Raw genomic sequence first — 20,113 nt, 5'->3', positions numbered from 1 at the left:
AATGAATTCTACAAGCGTGAGGCCCAGCAGCTCCCCCACCCCCCCAATTTACACCCCTGGATCTCAGAGAACTGCAAGGGCTAGGGGGACACAAATTCCATAGACTTTCAAGGGACCCTCACGGCTGGATTGGGTGCCGCTCTTCTACTGTGTATGGCAGGTGAATGTCAGTGAGAGAATCCCAGGTTACTAATGTGTGTTGAGTTTTTCACTCAGGGGGCCACAGAGTGCCCCTGATCCCTGCATGGGAAATCTTGGCCATCAGTGGCAGCAGGGACCAGACAGACATCCCATAGGAAGCAGGCTTCACCCCTGCAAACACAAAATCTCCATCTCTGCTCTTAGCAGATAGCTGGGGAGGGCACTAGCTTGTTAGAAATAACAATTAACTCCCAGTGGCTCCCGATTCCACGGCTTGCCACACTATGTCCCTGTAGCAGCTGGGCTCAGGGGAGCGTGACATTGGTTCAGATGGCTGTTTGTCTGTTGATTGAGCTCAGACAGATGGATGCCTGTCTGGCTTTCATCAGATTAATTCCATGTGGACGTGAAAGTCGACAGCAAAGAATGTATCCCCCATGTTCTTCCTTCCCATGCCACCAGGAAATCCCAGCCTCAGTCCCTGGCTTTGGGCTACGGTCTCCCCTTGAAGGCCAACAGGCCCTTGTATACATTGGCAGAAATTCAGGTTAGCTGGAGAGGCCCAGAGCTTCCATTTTTCTCTCTAATTCTGTGCAAGTCTCTATCTCTGTTGAATCCATCTTTGCTTTGCTGCTCCTTAAACGGCCCTACGTGGTGGAGACCACACGGTGTGAGAACAACCAGACAGCTGCCATGTGCTGGGGCTGGTGCAGCGGGAAGGTTGCGCTGCTCTGAATGAGGGCAGTGCCACTGAATTGCTGATGTGCTTTTCCCTGGAACGTGCTCTCAGCATCTGATGCCAGAGGTCAGACAGAAATGGGACAGGGGCACAGGTTCCTCTTCCACATTCTCATCTCTCTCCTGGAGGCACCAAGTGCTATAACCTCTCTTCACCCCCAGCTTTGCTCCATGACTCCTCTCCTCAGATCTCTCAGCATCTATGGATGCTCCTTTCTCCACCCAAGGTGCTGGTATAAAGAGGCCTTCTACCTGATGCTTGGGGTGTATCACTCTGCATTGTGCCCACCAGCAGAGACTCCACATCCCAGGTTCAGAGCCCAGCTGTTTCTTTCAGACTCAGACCTGGGCCCTGCACATTGTTCATGTTGTTGGGCTGTAGCTCATTGACCCGGTCAACCACTTGCGCAGCAACGGTGCATCCTGCTCACATACCGCTTTCCTCTGGCACTGGGGATTTCCAAGAAAGCTCCCCTCTGTGCCCTCCTGTCCTGGGGAGCTGTGCACCAGAACCCAGTCTCGACAGCTCTTGGAATTTCAAGCATTCCAGCAACCAGAGACGGAAATGGCAGAAATTAGCTCAGCGTAAACACTTACAAATGTACGGCAGGGCAGCCAGGCGAGAGCTAGACAAATGAAGAACTTGTTTGGATTGACTTGCTGCCTGAGACACTGGATTATTAGTTGAGTCTGGAGACAGCCGGACGTCTCTGCTGACTTGCAGCTTTTATATTAGGTACACATTAGTGTGTGGGAAACATCAGAGAATCGGATGGAACCAAGGCCGACAGCTCTCTGAACTCACCCGCCACGCCCGTCCTGCCCGTTCTTCATTCACCTAGCATCAGCAGTGGTAGGGGCATTTCATATGCCACATCTGTGTCCAGTGGAGGCTGGGGCTGGGATGTGCCCAGGTAGGGTGTATTTTACTCCAGGCAGGGTATCAGCCCCACAGCTTTCATTTGTATGTGTGATTTTCAGTTGCCTGGTTTGTCCACTCTCTATTGGGGGGACATGGATTTCTATGCCTCCTGGAAGAGGTGTGTTTGAGAAGGGATTTGGAAGAGGAGGGCTGAGGTGTGGCAGAGTGCTCAGGGAGCAGCTTTTGCCCACGTTAAGTTGGTGGTAAGACATCCAGGAAGAGAAGTTGGAGACAGGCTGAAACATGGGATTGGGTGGGGGTCAGGAGATATGTCAGGAGGGGTGAGGTAGATCTGTGAGTCACTGGTGTATGGAGGGTAATTAAAGCTGTGTGAGTGGATGAGATGATCTAGAGAGAGGGTGTGAAGGGATCAGAGGATGGGGCCAAGCATGGAGCCCAGTGGGACCCACTTGCAGAGTGGGAGGCAGGAAGGAGGATCCCCTGGAACAGTTGCTGAAGGAATGACCAGAGAGGCTGGAGTGAACTGAGGCATGAAAGCCAAGGGAGGGCAAGACTGCAGAAAAGAGGATGTGCGACTGGCAGGGTCAGAAGTAGCTGAGAGGCTGAGGAGGAGGATGTTAGATTGGAGGCCCTGGGATTTGGCTGGGAAGAGGTCAACGTCTGTGGGGAAAGCAGTATCAAAGGAGTGCGGAGGGTGAGAGCCTGGCTGATGTTTGTGTCGTGTTGGAGAAGAAGCTGAGTTACAGTGATGTTGTCAGCATCCCAGCATGAGGTCAAGAGGCCTATGACAGGAGGTGGAGTGTTAGGACCATTCACAGCAATGCAGTGTTATTTCTGCTGACTCACCAGTCTAGATGACTCGTGGTTAGCTTCCAGCTTGGGGTTGGAGTGCCTCTGTGGGGTACGAGGGCCAGGGAGTGCAAAGAGGAGAAAGTGAGGCGAAGAAGATGGCTTTAGCTGAGGGTTATATCTTACTCTTAAGTTACCAACAGAGGCAAACCCAGGCAGGGCATGAGTTTGGCCACTAACCCACTGTGGCCTCAGCGCAGTGTCCCTTGCCCACTACAGAAGCCGTGGGATAAAGGAGAACAGAAATTGAGAGGTTTTCCCTACAGCTAAGGTGTTTGCTACACCATAAGACACAGCAGAAACTAACACAGAGGCCAATTCCCCAAAGTGCTCGGTGATAGAAACTCCAAGAGAACAGAAATTAAAGTCCCGAAAGCTTCTCCAAGCAGATGGACCCCCTCCTCCGCCCCCCCCGCACACACACATATCTCTTTTCCCAGCCCCACTGCATTTCCTATGGGTTTTGCCTCCCAGGGCCATTCTCAGTCTGGCAGAAACCCTACCCTAACGCCCTTGGTGCTGCCTGTTTCAGGCATTGTCCCCACCAGCAGAGGCTCAGAACACTGCTTCGCCTTCTCTAGGATGGGGCCACACAGTGGGAAGCTTAGCAAGATAGAAATAGCACCCATCACTTTTCCGCAGAGCCTGGTTAGCTCTGTGGGAGTGAGCATCCCTGCGAGGATGGGGTGCTGCTGGATTTGTCCAGGTGTTGTGTACCGTCTTTTGCACTGACTAAATGGCTAGGAGAAACCACTTCCCTTCTGCCCCTCCCAAGCAAGCTTTCAAGAGTTTCTGGCTGGAGCAGTAAACTAGTAAAGCAGCCCCTTTCAGACTCTGCCCCTTCCCTTCTCCCACAGGATAGCCAGAGGTCAGCCTAGCAATGGGCCCAGATCCAGCAGTCCTGCAAACTCCCTGCCCAGTAGGGTTCACTCCTGCTGCTCTCTTTCTCCCCGCCGACCCCACCCGGGAGGAGGTTTTAACTTCATTAAGATACCGTTCTTTGAAGGCCATCATTTTATTTGTATTTCTCCCACATTTTTCAAGGTTTTGTCCTAGAGAAGAATCTGAATGTACTGGAAAGTTGGATCCTGTAGTGTCTGGCTTGGCGTCTGCAATGTTCCCCATATGGACCTCCCACCGTGTTAGGCATAGCTGGCAAATGGCTGGCAGCTCCCCCAGCTGGAGCCACAGTCATTAGATCTATGGAATGGTATTGCAAGCCGCATGCCATTCTCCCTGCTGCACCCTTAGGCATTGTAAAAGCAATTGGAACCCTCTTAGAAACCAAACTCTGGCTGGCCTCAGCACAGTCAGATCAGGGATGATGCAGAGAAAAGAGATTTAAAAGATTTGATGAAGCCTCCAGAAGGACCTAGTTCTACTGGAGTGGCACAGTCTGCCATGGACACCACTCTCACCGTGGCGATGCACATGGGCATGGCTGGAAGTGGGGAAGGAGCTGAGGCTTACACATGATTTCAGTTTCATAATGCTTCTCGGCCAGAGGAATCCCAACAGGCTTGAGACACATTCCTGACTTGTTCTCTGGAGGTCTCCCTTTGCCCATCACTCAGGGGTGGCTGGGTGGGCTGCAGCAGCTGGTTCACAGTGCACAGCAACACAACACAACCGGTTAGCACATTAAACGCAGAAGAATCTTGTATCCAGTTGGAACAGCTAGTAAAGTAGAGTGGAGTTACCCGAGCTGAAAGTTACCCCAGCCACCAAGGCTAACAGTCCAAGGCGGGATCTTGGTCACAGCTCGCCTCGATGACAGTACCTCCAGCAACACAGCACCCCTTGCTGGGGCCATGGGGAATGTTGTGACTCATGGGGAAGCTGTCTGTCACAGATCATCTGGAAACAACACATCTGGAGAGCAGGACTCTTTAGCCCAACACCCTTTGGGCAGCTTTAGAGATTCCTATTCTCAACTGTCGCAGAGTCTCTTGGGCCTTGCGATTGTCCACTGGCTCCAAGAAATGGACTCATTCCCTCGCCCTGTACCTAGCAGTCTGCCTGCTCCTAGGGATGCAGTCACTTGTGTGCTTTCCCTCTGGAGCCCATTGCTAAGGCTGAGCTGTCTGCTTTTCTGCTGGCAGTGGTTTCAGCAGCTGGGTCAGAGTTTCTCCACTTGGGGAGCAGGTCTTTTCTGCTGTGTGTTAAACCAGGCTGAGGTTTCAGTGACATGCTTGGAGCCTTTACTCAGCCCAAGGAGAAAGGATTTTGCAGTCTGGTTTCGATTAACCGCGCACACTCCAGCCTGTTTCTCTCTGGCTGGCTCCATCCCTGGGTTGTTTACTGAGGGCCTATTGACTAAAACCCAAACTAGGCTGAATGCTAGAGATAGGATTTCTTGGCGGCAGAACACTGGGCTCCCACTAGCCATCGACTGCCTGTCACGCTGATGCCATCCCTAGGTTTCTTGGGCCCGTGCTGCACATTCTCATTGCACAGCCTTGGTTCCTTGCCTGTCTCTGCTGGTGCCGCTCTGAGAGCTATATTCTCCTTTTGTTGGAACCTGCCTCCTTTTTTCTCAGGAGGCCTCCTGTTTGCTGCACTCTTGGTTCACTGTGTGCTGACGGTTATACCTGGCTCCACTCCATCACCTCATAATCAGCAGTGACTCATAAGACCCCCTCTCCCAGTGACTCTCCCTTTGCCTACAGAGCTTCCTAACAATCTCTGTTAAACACCCTGCTCCCCACCCCCACCCCCCCATCCAGTGCCTGCACCAAATCAGTGTGTCCAGCCATTCATCACTCTCAGTCTCTTCTGGCTTCTGTAAACCCTTGGGCCTAACTCATTCCCCTTCCACACACAACTGCCATCACTGTCTTGGAAGGTTCCTAGAGCACTAGAGAAGAGATGTAACCTAAAAATACATTCATCAAAGTGTGCAGAGACCTGGCCAATGGTGCTTCCATCCAGTGCAGTGTCTCCAGAAGGGCTGGCGTTAAGTGGCTTTGTGTCCTGAACGTGGCCAAGGAATCCAGCTCATTTTTGATTCACCGCCAGTCTGGGGACCCTTTCCATCCTGCCTGGGGCAGCACTGCCCATGTGCTGTATAAGTACCCCAGGGGCAGTGTGGTATAATGTATCTGGCACTGGGCTAGGAGCAGCTCTGTCATTAACCTGATGTACAGGGCAGCAGGAGCCCAGGGCCACACGCTGGGGAGGGGGGCAGTGAAAGCCAGGGCCCTAGATTCTCCTCTCCTGGGATGGTTGTAATTGGGTGGCAGATGAGAGAAAATAGTATCTCGAGTCTTTCTGACTGCGTAAAGGTCAACTTGATGGACTGAAAATCCCCTGTGACTGATCTTCTCGCTGGTGGTTTCCTTTTTCATGCTGACAAGCTTGACTATTTTAACAGCCGAGGAGATAAGCGGCTGCGTGAGCCCTGGGAATCCAAGGCTGTCAGTGGAGCACACTCACTTCCCTCTGTCGGAGGCTGTGAGCTAATGGCACCTGCCTCCCAATGAGATCACTGAGAAAACACGTACCCCTTTGCCGATGTGGAAGGCAGGCCTTGCTTGGGACGCTGCTGCATTTGCAGCTATAACAAAGACTAGGCTTGCTCAGAGTTGTGAGCCTGGTTGACAGGGGGCTGGGGAAGGGCTCTTTGGAAAGGGCTCCTCTCTGTCCTGTCTGGAAGAAGTCCTGTTGCACAGCCACCTGGAGAGCACTCGCTCCTTAAATGCAGATCCTGCTGCCTGAAGAACTGGCAGGGAGGCAGGGCTCAGCAGGCACAGCATTTTAATCTGGAGCCAGACCACAATGCCTTCAAACAAGCCTGAAATCTCCCTGCCCAACAGGTGCTGCTCAGCTGCTCCCTAGGGTATGTCTACACTATGGGCACTATAATGGCACAGCTGCAGCGCTGCCATGTAGACGTTTCCTGCATCGATGGCAGGGTTTCTTCTGTCAGTGCAGGCAATCCACCTCCCCGAGCAGCGGTAACTAGGTTGAAGGAAGAATGCTTCTGTCTACACAGGGGGCTAGGTAGCTTAACTTCCGTGCTCAGGGGTGTGAATTTTTCACAGCGCTGAGCACCATGGCTTCATCAGTGTAAATTGTAAGCATAGACCAGGGCTAAGCCTCACTCTGACCTTCTGGAAAAGAATCAGACACAGACACAGAGGAGCCCAGGACCTTCTGGCAGCCTTTGCTGACCCTAGCACTGCCGCTGTTCAATCTGAGCACCAGATCTATTTTCTTCCAGTCACTACCCACTGTTAAATTCCAGAACACTAACCTACCAAGCCTGTCTCCCGTTGCCAAGAGCTGGGAGGTTAAAAGTGGATGGTTAAGTTCAGATGCAGTTCTCCTTCACTTTGCTGGCTTTCCAGATTGGCCTTTTGTTGATTTCCTTGTCTCGGTTCACATCGTATTTCAAGGAAGGAAATTATCCTCTGCTTGCGTAACCAAGTCCAAGCTGGCAGTTAGTTGACATCCTCCTGCAGCCATAGGGTCTCATCGCTTTGTGACCATATCCTGACAGAAAGAGAGCAGCCTCCATACCAATATTTCAGACATCGTGTCTTGGTTCCCCTTGGTGCAGAGATCTGCTCATGTTACGCAACAGTTGCTCTTTCAATGAACATGGGTTACTTCGCAAAATTAATCTGTTCGTCTACAGCAGTGGTTCCCAAACTGGGCTTCATGAACCCCTGGGGGTTTGCGAAATGTTACAGGGGGTTCTTGGGAAAAAATTCCCTAATGGCGGACAGAGCTGTCCCTAGGGACCCTGGGCAGCACAGGGCCAGCAGCCTGGAGCCCCTGGACTTCCAAGAGCTAAGCAGATCAAAGCAAGCATATCTACCACACCGAGGAGATTTAAACTTCAAGACTCCTTATAAGAAATGGAAAGGGAGGCGGATATTTGTTGCTGTTTTTAAAATTAAATAGGCAGCTAGTATTGTTTTTTAAATTATTATGAAGAACAGGTTTAAGCTTTGTTGTAACGTGCGTTGTTTGCCTGGGCTGTTCAAGACCTGAATGCTTGTGTAGGAGGAACTCTCTGAGTTGGCTTCTTAAATACCTTCATGCTGTTTCATATCTGATACTTCTTGATGAAACATAGGAGCCTTGTCTTATAATAGGCTTATTCAAAGTGATACAAGCTACGAAAGTGAGATCTTGGAAGAGTGTTGCCGTTTTCATAATGTAATAAAAATACTGTAATGATAAATAATTAATAATAAATAGTGTGTAACAAGCATGTCATAAAAAATTTATATTTCCAAGATCACTGCTTTTATAATTTATACTCAGGTAAAGTGATCAATGGCTCCATGTCTAGTTGGCAGCTGGTATCAAGAGGAGTGCCCCAAGGGTCGGTCCTGGGGCCGGTTTTGTTCAATATCTTCATTAATGATCTGGAGGATGGCGTGGACTGCACCCTCAGCAAGTTTGCAGATGACACTAAACTGGGAGGAGGGTAGATATGCTGAAGGGTTGGGATAGGATACAGAGGGACCTAAACAAATTAGAGGATTGGGCCAAAAGAAATCTGATGAGGTTCATCAAGGACAAGTGCAGAGTCCTGCACTTAGGACGGAAGAATCTCATGCACTGCTACAGACTAGGGACCAAATGGCTAGGCAGCAGTTCTGCAGAAAAGGATCTAGGGGTTACAGTGGATGAAAAGCTGGATATGAGTCAACAGTGTGCCCTTGTTGCCAAGAAGGCTAATGGGATTTTGGGCTGTATAAGTAGGAGCATTGCCAGCAGATTGAGGGGCGTGATCATTCCCCTCTATTCGGCATTGGTGAGGCCGCATCTGGAGTACTGTGTCCAGTTTTGGGCCCCACACTACAAGAAGGATGTGGAAAAATTGGAAAGAGTCCAGCGGAAGGCAACAAAAATGATTAGGGGGCTGGAGCATATGACTTATGAGGAGAGGCTGAGGGAACTGGGACTGTTTAGTCTGCAGAAGAGAAGAATGAGGGGGAATTTGATAGCTGCTTTCAACTACCTGAAAGGGGGTTCCAAAGAGGATGGATCTAGACTGTTCTCAGTGGTAGCAGATGACAGAACAAGGAGTAATGATCTCAAGTTGCAGTGGGGGAGGTTTAGATTGGATATTAGGAAAAACTTTTTCACTAGGAGGGTGGTGAAGCACTGGAATGGGTTACCTAGGGAGGTGGTGGAATCTTCTTCCTTAGTGGTATTTAAGGTCAGGCTTGACAAAGCCCTGGCTGGGATGATTTAGTTGGGGATTGGTTCTGCTTTGAGCATGGGGTTGGACTAGATGACCTCCTGAGGTCCCTTCCAACCCTGATATTCTATGATTCTGTGTTGAAAGGAGAAAATCCCTGGAAATATTCATTTCTAGGAGGGTGTTTGTGAGACTTGACATTTTAGTGAAAGGGGTTCACAGGTTGTTAAAGTTTGGGAACCACTGGTCTAGAGTCTGACCATTAACTTACTTCATTAATGAGCAACAGCAATCTGCCCACTGCAGATAAGAGTCACACTGGTGCTAAGAGGGTACAAGACTCCATGACTTTCAGTATCTTTCAGCCTATTTATTGTCTTCAGAATGGAGTCTTTCTCCCCAGCAGTGTCTGGCTGATGTCTGCTGGGTGTGGTCTATGTCTCTGTAAAGGCCTTTTGGAGAAGAAGTTGAGCCTCACTCTCTATTCATGTTCCATCATCGTCTGATTGCAGGAACACCTTGCTCCCTGTTGGAGTGCTTCCGTGTTACAATGCTGTGACATTTGTGTGTTTGCTATCACAATTGTGCCAGGGCTGACAGATGTCTCTCCAGGCACTATTGTGTCCTGCAGTCAGCCCCCAGCATATGGACTAGGCAGTGGGACTGGCCTGGAATCTCTTTAACGGTTCCAATCCCAGTGGGTAGGGTGGGGCAGAGAGTGGTTTTTTTAAAGTGTTGTAACTTCAACCTCAGTGACCATGCCCCCACCCTCACACTTTCAGTGCCACACCCCCAGCCTCAGCATCCTGCAGTGGCCACACTCCCAGCATCACTAACACTTATATTCTTTGAGCATCTCTGGTTACTTTTTAGTGCTGAACTGGTGGGGAGGTGGATGAGCTTCTACTTAGTCTTTAGTTCTGGCTGCAGCCCAGACTTGCTGGCACAGAGTGCATCTTTGCCTCCCAAAGGGTGTCCCTGGCCTTACCAGTGATGTCACATGGCTGGGGAGGTAGGTTACTGTCTCCCCTGTGTCTGTCACAGGCTCATAGACTCATAGATATTAAGATCAGAAGGGACAATTATGATTATCTAGTCTGACCTCCTGCACAATGCAGGCCACAGAATCTCACCCACCCACTCCTGCAATAAACCTCTCACCTATGACTGAGCTATTGAAGTCCTCAAATCATGGTTTAAAGACTTCAAAGTGCAGAGAATCCTCCAGCAAGTGACCCATGCCCCATGCTGCGGAGGAAGGTGAAAAACCCCCAGGGTCTCTTCCAATCTGCCCTGGAGGAAAATTCCCTCCCCACCCCAAATATGGTGATCAGCTGAACCCTGAGCATGTGAGCAAGATTCACCAGCCAGATACCTAGGAAAGAATTCTCTGTAGTAACTCAGATCCCACCCCATCTAACATCCCATCACAGGCCATTGGGCCTATTTACCATGAATAGTTAAAGATCAATTAATTGCCAAAATCATGTTATCCATCTCCTCCATAAACTTACCGAGTTTAATCTTGAAGCCAGATAGGTCTTTTGCCCCCACTGCTTCCCTTGGAAGGCTGTTCCAGAACTTCACTCCTCTGATGGTTAGAAACCTTCCTCTAATTTCAAGTCTAAACTTCCCGATGACCAGTTTATATCCGTGTGTTCTTGTGTCCACATTGGTACTGAGCTTAAATAATTCCTCTCCCTCTCTGGTATTTATCCCTCTGATATATTTATAGAGAGCAATCATATCTCCCCTCAGCCTTCTTTTGGTTAGGCTAAACAAGCCAAGCTCCTTGAGTCTCCTTTCATAAGATAGGTTTTCCATTCCTCGGATCATCCTAGTAGCCCTTCTCTGTACCTGTTCCAGTTTGAATTCATCCTTCTTAAACATGGGAGACCAGAACTGCACGCAGTATTCCAGATGAGGTCTCACCAGTGCCTTGTATAATGGTACTAACACCTCCTTATCTCTACTGGAAATACCTCGCCTGATGCATCCCAAGACCGCGTTAGCTTTTTTCATGGCCATATCACATTGGTGGCTCATAGTCATCCTGTCATCGACCAATACTCCGAGGTCCTTCTCCTCCTCTGTTACTTCCAAGTAATGCGTCCCTAGTTTATAACAGAAATTCTTGTTATTAATCCCTAAATGCATGACCTTACACTTCTCACTATTAAATTTCATCCTATTACTATTACTCCAGTTTACAAGGTCATCCAAATCTTCCTGAATGATATCCCGGTCTCTCTCTAAATTGGCAATACCTCCCAGCTTTGTATCATCCACAGACTTTATTAGCACACTTCCACTTTTTGTGCCAAGGTCAGTAATAAAAAGATTAAATAAGATTGGTCCCAAAACCAATCCCTGAGGAACTCCACTGGTAACCTCCCTCCAGCCTGACAGTTCACCTTTCAGTATGACCTGCTGTAGTCCCCCTTTAACCAATTCCTTATCCACCTTTCAATTTTCATATTGATCCTCATCTTTTCCAATTTAACTAATAATTCCCCATGTGGCATCGTATCAAACGCCTTACTGAAATCTAGGTAAATTAGATCCACTGCATTTCCTTTGTCTAAAAAATCTATTACTTTCTCAAAGAAGGGGATCAGGTTGGTTTGGCACAATCTACCATTTGTAAAACCATGTTGTATTTTGTCCCATTTACCATTGACCTCAATGTCCTTAACTACTTTCTCCTTCAAAATTTTTTCCAAGACCTTGCATACTACAGATGTCAAACTAACAGGCCTGTAGTTACCTGGATCACTTTTTTTCCCTTTCTTAAAAATAGGAACTATGTTAGCAATTCTCCAGTCATATGGTACAACCCTGAGTTTACAGATTCATTAAAAATTCTTGCTAATGGGCTTGCAATTTCGGGTGCCAATTCCTTTAATATTCTTGGATGAAGATTATCTGGGCCCCCTGATTTAGTCCCATTAAGCTGTTCAAGTTTTGCTTCTACCTCAGATATGGTAATATCTACCTCCATATTCTCATTCCCATTTGTCATGCTACCATTATCCCTAAGATCTTCATTAAAGACTGAGGCAAAGTATTTGTTTAGATATTGGGCCATGCCTAAATTATCCTTATCCTCCACTCCATCCTCAGTGTTTAGCGGTCCCACTTCTTCTTTCTTTGTTTTCTTCTTATTTATATGGCTATAGAACCTTTTACTATTGATTTTAATTCCCTTTGCAAGGTCCAATTCTACTTGACTTTTAGCCTTTCTCACTTTATCTCTACATGTTCTGACCTCAATAAGGTAGCTTTCCTTGCTGATCCCTCCCATCTTCCACTCCCTGTATGCTTTCTGCTTTTTCTTTCTGAGATGCTTGCTCATCCAGCTTGGTCTACAACTCCTGCCTGTGAATTTTTTTCTCCTTTCTTGGGATGCAGGCTTCCGATAGCTTCTGCAACTTTGATTTGAAGTAATCCCAGGCCTCCTCTGCCTTTAGATCCATAAATTCTTCAGTCCAATCCACTTCCCTAAATAATTTCCTTAATTTTTGAAAGTCAGCCCTTTTGAAATCAAAAACCCTAGTCGCAGATTTATTTTTGTTTATCCTTCCGTTCAGTTTGAACTGAATTAGCTCATGATCACTTGAACCAAGGTTGTCCCATACAACTATTTGTTCTATGAGGTCCTCACTACTCACCAAAACCAAATCTAAAATGGCATCCCCTCTTGTCGGTTCAGCAACTACTTGATGAAGGAATCCATCAGCTATCGCATCTAGGAAAATCTGAGCCCTATTATTGTTACTAGTACTTGTCCTCCAGTCTATATCTGGGAAGTTAAAGTCTCCCATGATCACGCAGTTTCCATTAGTATTTACTTCATTAGAAACATTAAAGAGGGCTCTATCCATATCCAAATTAGATCCCGGCAGTCTATAGCACACCCCAAGCACTATCACAGGGGAGGCTCTAGTAGTTTTCTTCCCCAGTGTGATTTTTTGCCCAGAGGGACTCTGTCTTATCCATTCCGGTGCTTCTTATTTCTTTACATTCTACCTCATCATTGATATACAATGCTACTCCACCACCTTTACCTTTATTTCTGTCTTTGCTAAACAGCACATACCCTTCAATACCTGTAGTCCAGTCATGACTACTGTTCCACCATGTTTCTGTTATCCCAATAATATCTGGTTTCACTTCCTGCACCAGTAGCTCTAGTTCCTCCATTTTCTTTCCTAGGTTCCTTGCATTGGTGTACAAACATATTAATTTTTGCTGTTTGGACTCACTCACATTCTTTACCCGATTAGGCACGGACATTCTTCAGCCAGTATGACCTATTAGACTGGTATCCACACTGCCCTTCCTCCTTATGTCCATTCTCCTACCCACGGCTGTATCCTTTCTTACTTTGTTTTCTTCCCTCTCAATGTTAAAATCTGGCGTGGCGATTATCTGGACATCTCCCAACCATCTCCCCCAAATTCCTAGTTTAAAGCTTTCTTAATCAGTTGTGCCAGCCTCCATCCTAGAAGTCTATTTTCTTCCCTACTCAGATGAAGTCCATTCCGAGAGAACTGTCCTCTGTCCATGAATGCCTCCCAGTGGCCATACATCCCAAAGTCCTCCTTATAGCACCACTGCCTGAGCCATCTGTTGATAGTCATAATCTTGTCACACCTTTGTTGCCCTTCTCTAGGAACAGGCAGAATCCCACTGAAGAACACCTGAGCCTCAATTTCCTTAAGCGTCTTCCCCAGCCTGGCATAGTCTCCCTTGATATGTTCCAGTGAGAATCTACCGGTATCATTTGTGCCCACATGAAGGACAATGCGTGGATTCTTTCCCGCTCCTGTTAGGATCCTCTTCAACCTCAGGTCCACATCCCGTATCTTAGCAGCTGGAAGACAGTACACCCTTTTGTTCCCTGGATCAGCTCTGGTTACAGGCCTGTCCAACCTTCTCAGTAAGAAGTCCCCAATCACGTAGACCTGCCTTTTCCTGGTGACGCTGCGATTCTCTGGTCTATCCCCTGTTCCCTTTGGCTGCAAGTTCTTTCTATTCCTATTCTCCCTTGTAATCCTCTTCAACCCATCCTGTATCCTCCTGGGGCTCATATTTGGTGTAGTCTCCATTGACTCTTCCCCTTTTCCTATAGGACTAGCCGCTCGTCTTTTCTTCCTTGCCCTTCCACCTTCAGTGACCATCTGCTGAGCCCCTTCTTCATTTTCCAACTCTGCAAACCTGTTCTTGAGCTCTATTTCTCCTTCACTAGCCCATCTTTTCCTCTGCCTGGTTCTCTTAGACACATGCTTCCACTGTCCATTTTCTTCACATAGCAGTCTCCCCTCAGAGTTCTTCGGTCCTGCTTCCATCTGCAAGTCTGAGCTTTTCCCTTCAGCCGCCTCATGTCTTTGCTCCATAATCTACTCGAATCCCCTTCAAAACTCAACCAGACTTTCCACTTGCATCTCCAATCCTCTGATCTTTTCTTCCATCAGCTCTATCAGATGGCACTTCAAGCAGACAAAACTCTTTCCAGGTACCCCCTCCAGGATCATGTACATACCGCAGCTTCCGCATCCAGTCATCTTCATTGTGTCTTCCACTACTTGGGTCACTACCACTGGTGAATTAGCTTTGTGTTCTCTTGCCATTAGTTTCCCTAATTCCTCTTCAGTGAGGGGAGTGGGGATCAACCTCCTAAAGCCTTAGTCCTGCCCTGCACTAAGTCTCCTGTGGTGACTTAAAGCTGCCTTAACTGGGTGGCTGAGGGCTTTCCTCAGAGAGTGTTAGGTAGGACCCAGGATGATCTTCTGCCCAAGCCCTGAATAGCACTTGCTGTTGTGCTATTTTTTCACCCATAGTAGGGTCCTTTTATGGCCATTTTCACAGTCCACTGCCTTGTGGGTTGTCTCAGATTTGTCCCTTATTTATTCTTGGCATCCATGATGTGCTAGGTGCCTCACAGGCGCTATGGACAGACATGTTCCCTGCCATGAAGAACTTGCAGACCTGATACTACAAGGAAGAGCTACAAGTGCTAGATGGGGGACTAGGAAGCGGGGCAGATGAGGGGTGTCAGGATACAGCCATATGGTTACTTAGTTGTTACGCGCACGTCTTGTTCCAAAACATATTCCACAATACGTGGGAAAAAAATCCGTCACTCCACAAAAATCTCTTTCCAGGACAAAGTGCCCCTTTAACTACTCTCCACCCCAGCCTGGCTCCCTCCCCAGCTCCTCCCACTCCCTGAAGTTAACTTTCATTCACTCCAAAACACGGTACCTGAATTGGGCCTCTTTGGAATTTGTTGGCTGGATTGTACTCGCCTATAAAAAGATTGAGAGACTTAATTATGTAGGTTATGGACCACTTTTAAACGCACCAAACTATTTTAAGACACTATTTAAAATTCTGTGTAGTGAGAGTGAGTCAGGAAATCATGTGCAGCCAGAGCAGAGAGCTCCTTGTAAAAAGGGGGAAAAGGTAATAAATGTCCCCTCAGCTGTTATTTCAGCATCTCGTTGGGGCCTATGTCATTCCTTCCATTTCCCTTGTCAAGTGCCCATGGACAGTCCAAGCAGAGGACCCGAGACATCGCAGAGGTGGAGAGATGACTGATTGCAGGTGTTGTAACTGTGCTGCTTTGCTGGCACTTGTCAACAGCGGAAGCAACTGGAAAATGTTGCAATTCATCTGCCCAGCCAGGCCATCATCCAGGCACTCTCTGCCTGGTCTGGGTGCTCTTTGCTATTTTTCTGCCCTGAGAATCTTCAGACCTGTAGCACAGCCAGTCTGGGGGCACCTTCTCAGGTCTGAGTTGCAGGCTCCTTAACTAGAGTTGTTGGTGTATCTAGGAGCTGCCTGTTAATTGTGCTACACATTTGCTTGGGATACTGAGGCTGTTTTCAAGGTAAATTTCCCAATAAGGAGCAAGAGGCATGTGCATGAGAATAGAAATGTGTGGGGAACCCTAGGCCTGATGGGTTGTCCACCCTCCTGTTTCCACTTAGGCCATATACTTACATGATGAATCACTGGCTGCAACGTTATGATTCATTGGGGGTGAATGATGGTGGGGCTGTGGCTTGCACATCTGCACTTGAGACCCAATAGTAACTTATTTCATAAGGAAAAAACCATTTGTTTATCAGTGGGAGATCGGCCAGCATGTTTGTGTCCAGGACGGATGGAGTAATCCCTCATCATGCTGTATGAAATTCACACTGGGTGCCCAAGTGCATCTACTGCTCCTATACATTAAAAGGCCAGCTTTGTATGGAGACCAACTCTGCAGGAGATGGCACGTATAGGGCTGAGCCTGCTGCTTGAATGCTCCTGGGGTGAAAAGGGTTCTTTGCATGTCTCCTGAGTCTGACTGGTCTAAGCCCCTCACTAAGCTCCAGCATGGTCTGTGTCATGCCTCTCTTTACACTTCTTACTCTGCGAGGTCCAGGGAAGACACAAGATGCTGTTGGTGACTTTTCCTTCCTGGTCTCTTGCTTCCTGAGCCTTATAATAAGAACAGTGATGCTTTGCACTCCAATAATGCCTTCCATCAAAGGATGTCAAAGAACTTGAGAGTATAGCTTTACTGGTATCTCCATGTTACTGATGGGGAAACTGAATCAGAGAGGGAGAGTAACCTTTGCAAGGTCACACAGTGATTCAAGGACACAGCTGGGAAGAGAAGTGGACTCCTGATGCCCAGTCCCCACTGCTCTGCCCAGTAGATGACAAGGCTTCTCAGTGTGTAAGGGCCTTCCTTCTGCTGACCTTAGCCCCCGAACGGCATGATGGGAGAGTGATCATTGAGTTGTATGCACTCTGTTAATTTTCTTAGACAGTCTAATCTCTGACTTGCAGATTTCACTCACCTGTGGTTGCCCAACATGAGTGACATTGTTGACATATTTTACTGGAAGGTGGTGTCAACAGGCCCAGGTTCATAACTCTGGTTTGTGCCCCCTCTGGATGAGCCTGGCATGTATGACTCTTCATACAGGATCCTGTGCCTCTCTCTGAAGGTGTTAGGGGAGCAGCAGGAGTCAGAGCCTTGCATGTGACATTAGTGATAACCAGGACCTGCTTCAGGGAAGGTTGTTGATGGGGGTGTTTTTTTGTGTGTGATGACATTGCTCCAGAGGGGTGACTGTGTGAAGAGATTGGGCCCTTCCCTTTGGGACTCAGCATCAAACTACTATTCATGCTCCCCCCAAAGCGGGGAGATTGCAGTCCTCCCTCCTTGAGGATCTCAAAGCACCAGCACATGCCTGCGAGTTGGAGCCAATTTGCATCCTAGTACCCTTACAGTTGCTTGGGTTTGGAAACCAACTGATAGAAGTCTGGGAGATAGCCAGATAGGCTGAGACCAAGGTCACAGAGGATACTCAGACACCATGGAGGTAGGTAGGGGCTGCTTCAGACCACGCAAAACTCATGTCACACTGAGGGCGTAGGTCAGAACTAAGGCTGATTGGTTGTTGTGGTAAGAAATGGGCAACGTCCTTATGTTAGGATTTCTTTTGAAAAGGAAAGGCATGGCCCAGAATATGTGAATTACTGTTAAAGCTGTTTATCATGGGGAAAGTATGAGAAATGTCAACTGACTGCTCTTTATTTTACAATAAAAATTGTAAAATAATTCTGATAATATTTCATAATAATTTAAAACCATGTAAAAATCCATCCAGACTCCAGCATGCTGCACATACAGCCTGGTTTGGGAAAGTTCCTGGGGGAGTCTGGATTGTCAGCAGGCCGGCTGGGGTGACAAAGACCGAAGAAATGTTTTCGAAAGCGTCCAAGTCCCATTTTCAAAAGGGGAGTTGGACATTGAGGAACCTATGTTTCATTGGAAGTCAATGGGATTTGGGCTCCTAAGCCACTTTGAGCACTTTTGAAAATGTTACCTGTGGGCTTGTTGTGAAACCCACTTCAGAGCCATGACTTTTGTCACATGCAGCCTTACTCCTAACCCTGCCCATGGCCTGCAGGTGTTAAAGGTGAATTGTTTAACCACTCAGTTGGAGGACAAACTTATGAAGTGATCAACTAATGCTTGGAAACGCTACATGGTGAAGTTGGGTGTCTGAAACGGCTGCTCTTGGGCCACTCCCATTCTCCATCCTGCTCCCCATCCCACCCCAGGAGGCTGGCTGTGGTGGGTTAGTGTGGTACAATCCAACTTGATCCTGTGCGGTATGTTTTATGGACTCTTTGGGCCAGGCTTTCGGAAGTGTGCAGTCTCCATTTAGGCCAAAAATAAATCACCAGATCTTTAAAAGAGCCCAGTATATTGCGTGTTGAATTCTTTGGAAAATCTAACCATAAATCTCACAGAGGTGCTGAGATTCTTATGAAAATCTGGCCCTAATCTCTGTGCTGAGCAGTGGGAAGTCCGGCCATGAGGACTCTTGAAAATCTGTCCTGATCTGTGTGATGTATTTCTGATGCATTGATCACCATGAGCTGTAGGTGCCTTTAATATAGACTGTGTCGCCTAGACTGCTTTATAGATTTAACACCAAGCACTATATCATCAACGAAAGACAATAAGGGCATTGGGCACCATTGGACAGGCCCTTCACTTGCAAAACTGCTGTTGAAGTTATTGACAGTACATGCTCAGAGGGCTTGCAGGATCCAGTCCATTGTATAGTGAATAAATTGAAACATCTGGTTGTGAAGTAATGGTGGGGGAGGAAAAAATAAAGTAGTAAGCAAGGGATAGAAACATCTGAAAGGGAGATTTGAAAAAGGGTGGAGTTGATGGTACAGGAGGCAATTCCAGATGACAGCAGCTGCAGAGGTGAAAGCTCTCACACCAGCAGCAGACACTGAGTGTAGGGATGGAGAGAAGGCCAGTGGAGTAGCAGAGGCTGTGGAAGAGAGGGCTCTGAGGTGTGTCAGGAGCATCTCCTGCTTCACTGTGGGACCACCGCTGAGCAATTCGGTAGTATGAGTGTGAGCTGAGTTTCTGGTGCGCATAGCCAGTGGTGTGGAGGTAGTGACAGGGGACTTATTGACAGAGGAGGTGGGAGAAGAAGAAAAGGCAGAGACAAGAGTATACCAAGCTCACAGGCTGGTGGATGTAAAGGAGAGACTGGGGTCAAGGAGAGAGAAAGAGAAGATGGGATTGTAGAGTTTAGCCCTGGTCCCTAAGCTTACTGTTTGCTGTCATTCTAGCTCATCCAGTGATTGAAAACAGACAGGTGGAGTGTCCTCAGGGATACAAGAGGCTGAATCGGAGCCACTGTCAAGGTAAGGATGCCACTCTGACCGCTTTCTCAGACTCCTTATCAGGTAGAGTAACGATCATTCCTGTGTAAAATGAGTTCACTTCCTGCCCTGGGACCAACCTACTGGGAACGTTACAGTTAAAGAACCCTGGCCTTAAAGTGTGAAAGTAACTAGCTACATTCCGCTAACTGTACAGAAAAATTGCATGTCCCTGACAGCTCAGGCTGTTTCACAGCAAAACCAGTCAAATTTCCCAGATAACAACCTTATCTCTAACCCACAAGACCCACCTCTATTCTCCCAGCATGTGCATGCACTAGTGATTTGCATCTCTAAATTCAGCATGTACTTAGTGGTGTTAAAAACAGGAGATCTGTATATTTCCTGTAGCCTGAAGCAACTTTAACTGCAAGTTACCAGTGATTGTGGCGGGGTGGAAGGGGGGGAGAGTTTGTTTGGGTTTTTCGAGAGGAGTGGTGAAAGTGAGTTGGCTTGAAAATCTGTCTGCACCAAGTACATAAACTTTATACTCTGCCAGGCTCCTCAGAGTCTGCCTTGCTCCAGGGTGGGGCCCGTCTATGCACCTTTCAACCCCAGAGTGTCCTCTGCCCCACATCGGGGGGTGGCTGTGTCTGGACCATTCATCCCAGGGGTCCCCTCTGCCCCACATTGGGAGTAGAGAGTGTGTCTGGGCCATTCACCCCAGGGGTCCCCTCTGCCCCACATTGGGAGTAGAGAGTGTGTCTGGGCCATTCACCCCAGGGGTCCCCTCTGCCCCCACATTGGGGTGTGGTGTGGTGGGAGGAGCACTCACCCAAGGGGTCCCTTCTGTCCCACATTGGGTGTGTGTGTGTGTGTGTGTGGGCCATTCAACCCAGAGTCCCCTCTGCCCCCATTGGGTGAGTGGGTGTGTGTCTGGGCCATTCAACCCAGGGTCCCCTCTGCCCCCATTGGGGAGTATCTTATGTGGGCCATTCACCCTGGAGTTTCCTCTGCCCCACATTGGGGGGTGTCCATGTGTGGGCCAATCACCCCAGGAGTCCGCTGTACCCCACACAGGGTGGCGGGGGGGATGCCTGTCTGTCCCAATCATCTGCTCCACCTCAGGAGGGCGGCTT

At 48.2% G+C, this 20,113-nt stretch overlaps 1 protein-coding gene across 1 annotated transcript in view; it reads left to right on the top strand.

The window, feature by feature from the left end:
* Nucleotides 1-20,113, top strand: part of LTBP2 (latent transforming growth factor beta binding protein 2) — a 129,899-nt gene that overhangs the window by 64,732 nt on the left and 45,054 nt on the right. Inside the window, exon 9 of the mRNA XM_077820347.1 lies at nt 18,942-19,016. Within this exon, the coding sequence (XP_077676473.1) occupies nt 18,942-19,016 (75 nt within the window). The remainder of the gene's footprint in view (nt 1-18,941; nt 19,017-20,113) is intronic.

Source organism: Eretmochelys imbricata, chromosome 6, assembly GCF_965152235.1.
Source record: "Eretmochelys imbricata isolate rEreImb1 chromosome 6, rEreImb1.hap1, whole genome shotgun sequence".
Classification (NCBI taxonomy): domain Eukaryota; kingdom Metazoa; phylum Chordata; order Testudines; family Cheloniidae; genus Eretmochelys; species Eretmochelys imbricata.
Note: the sequence above shows the minus strand (reverse complement) of the source record. Positions and strands in the feature narration are given on the sequence as shown.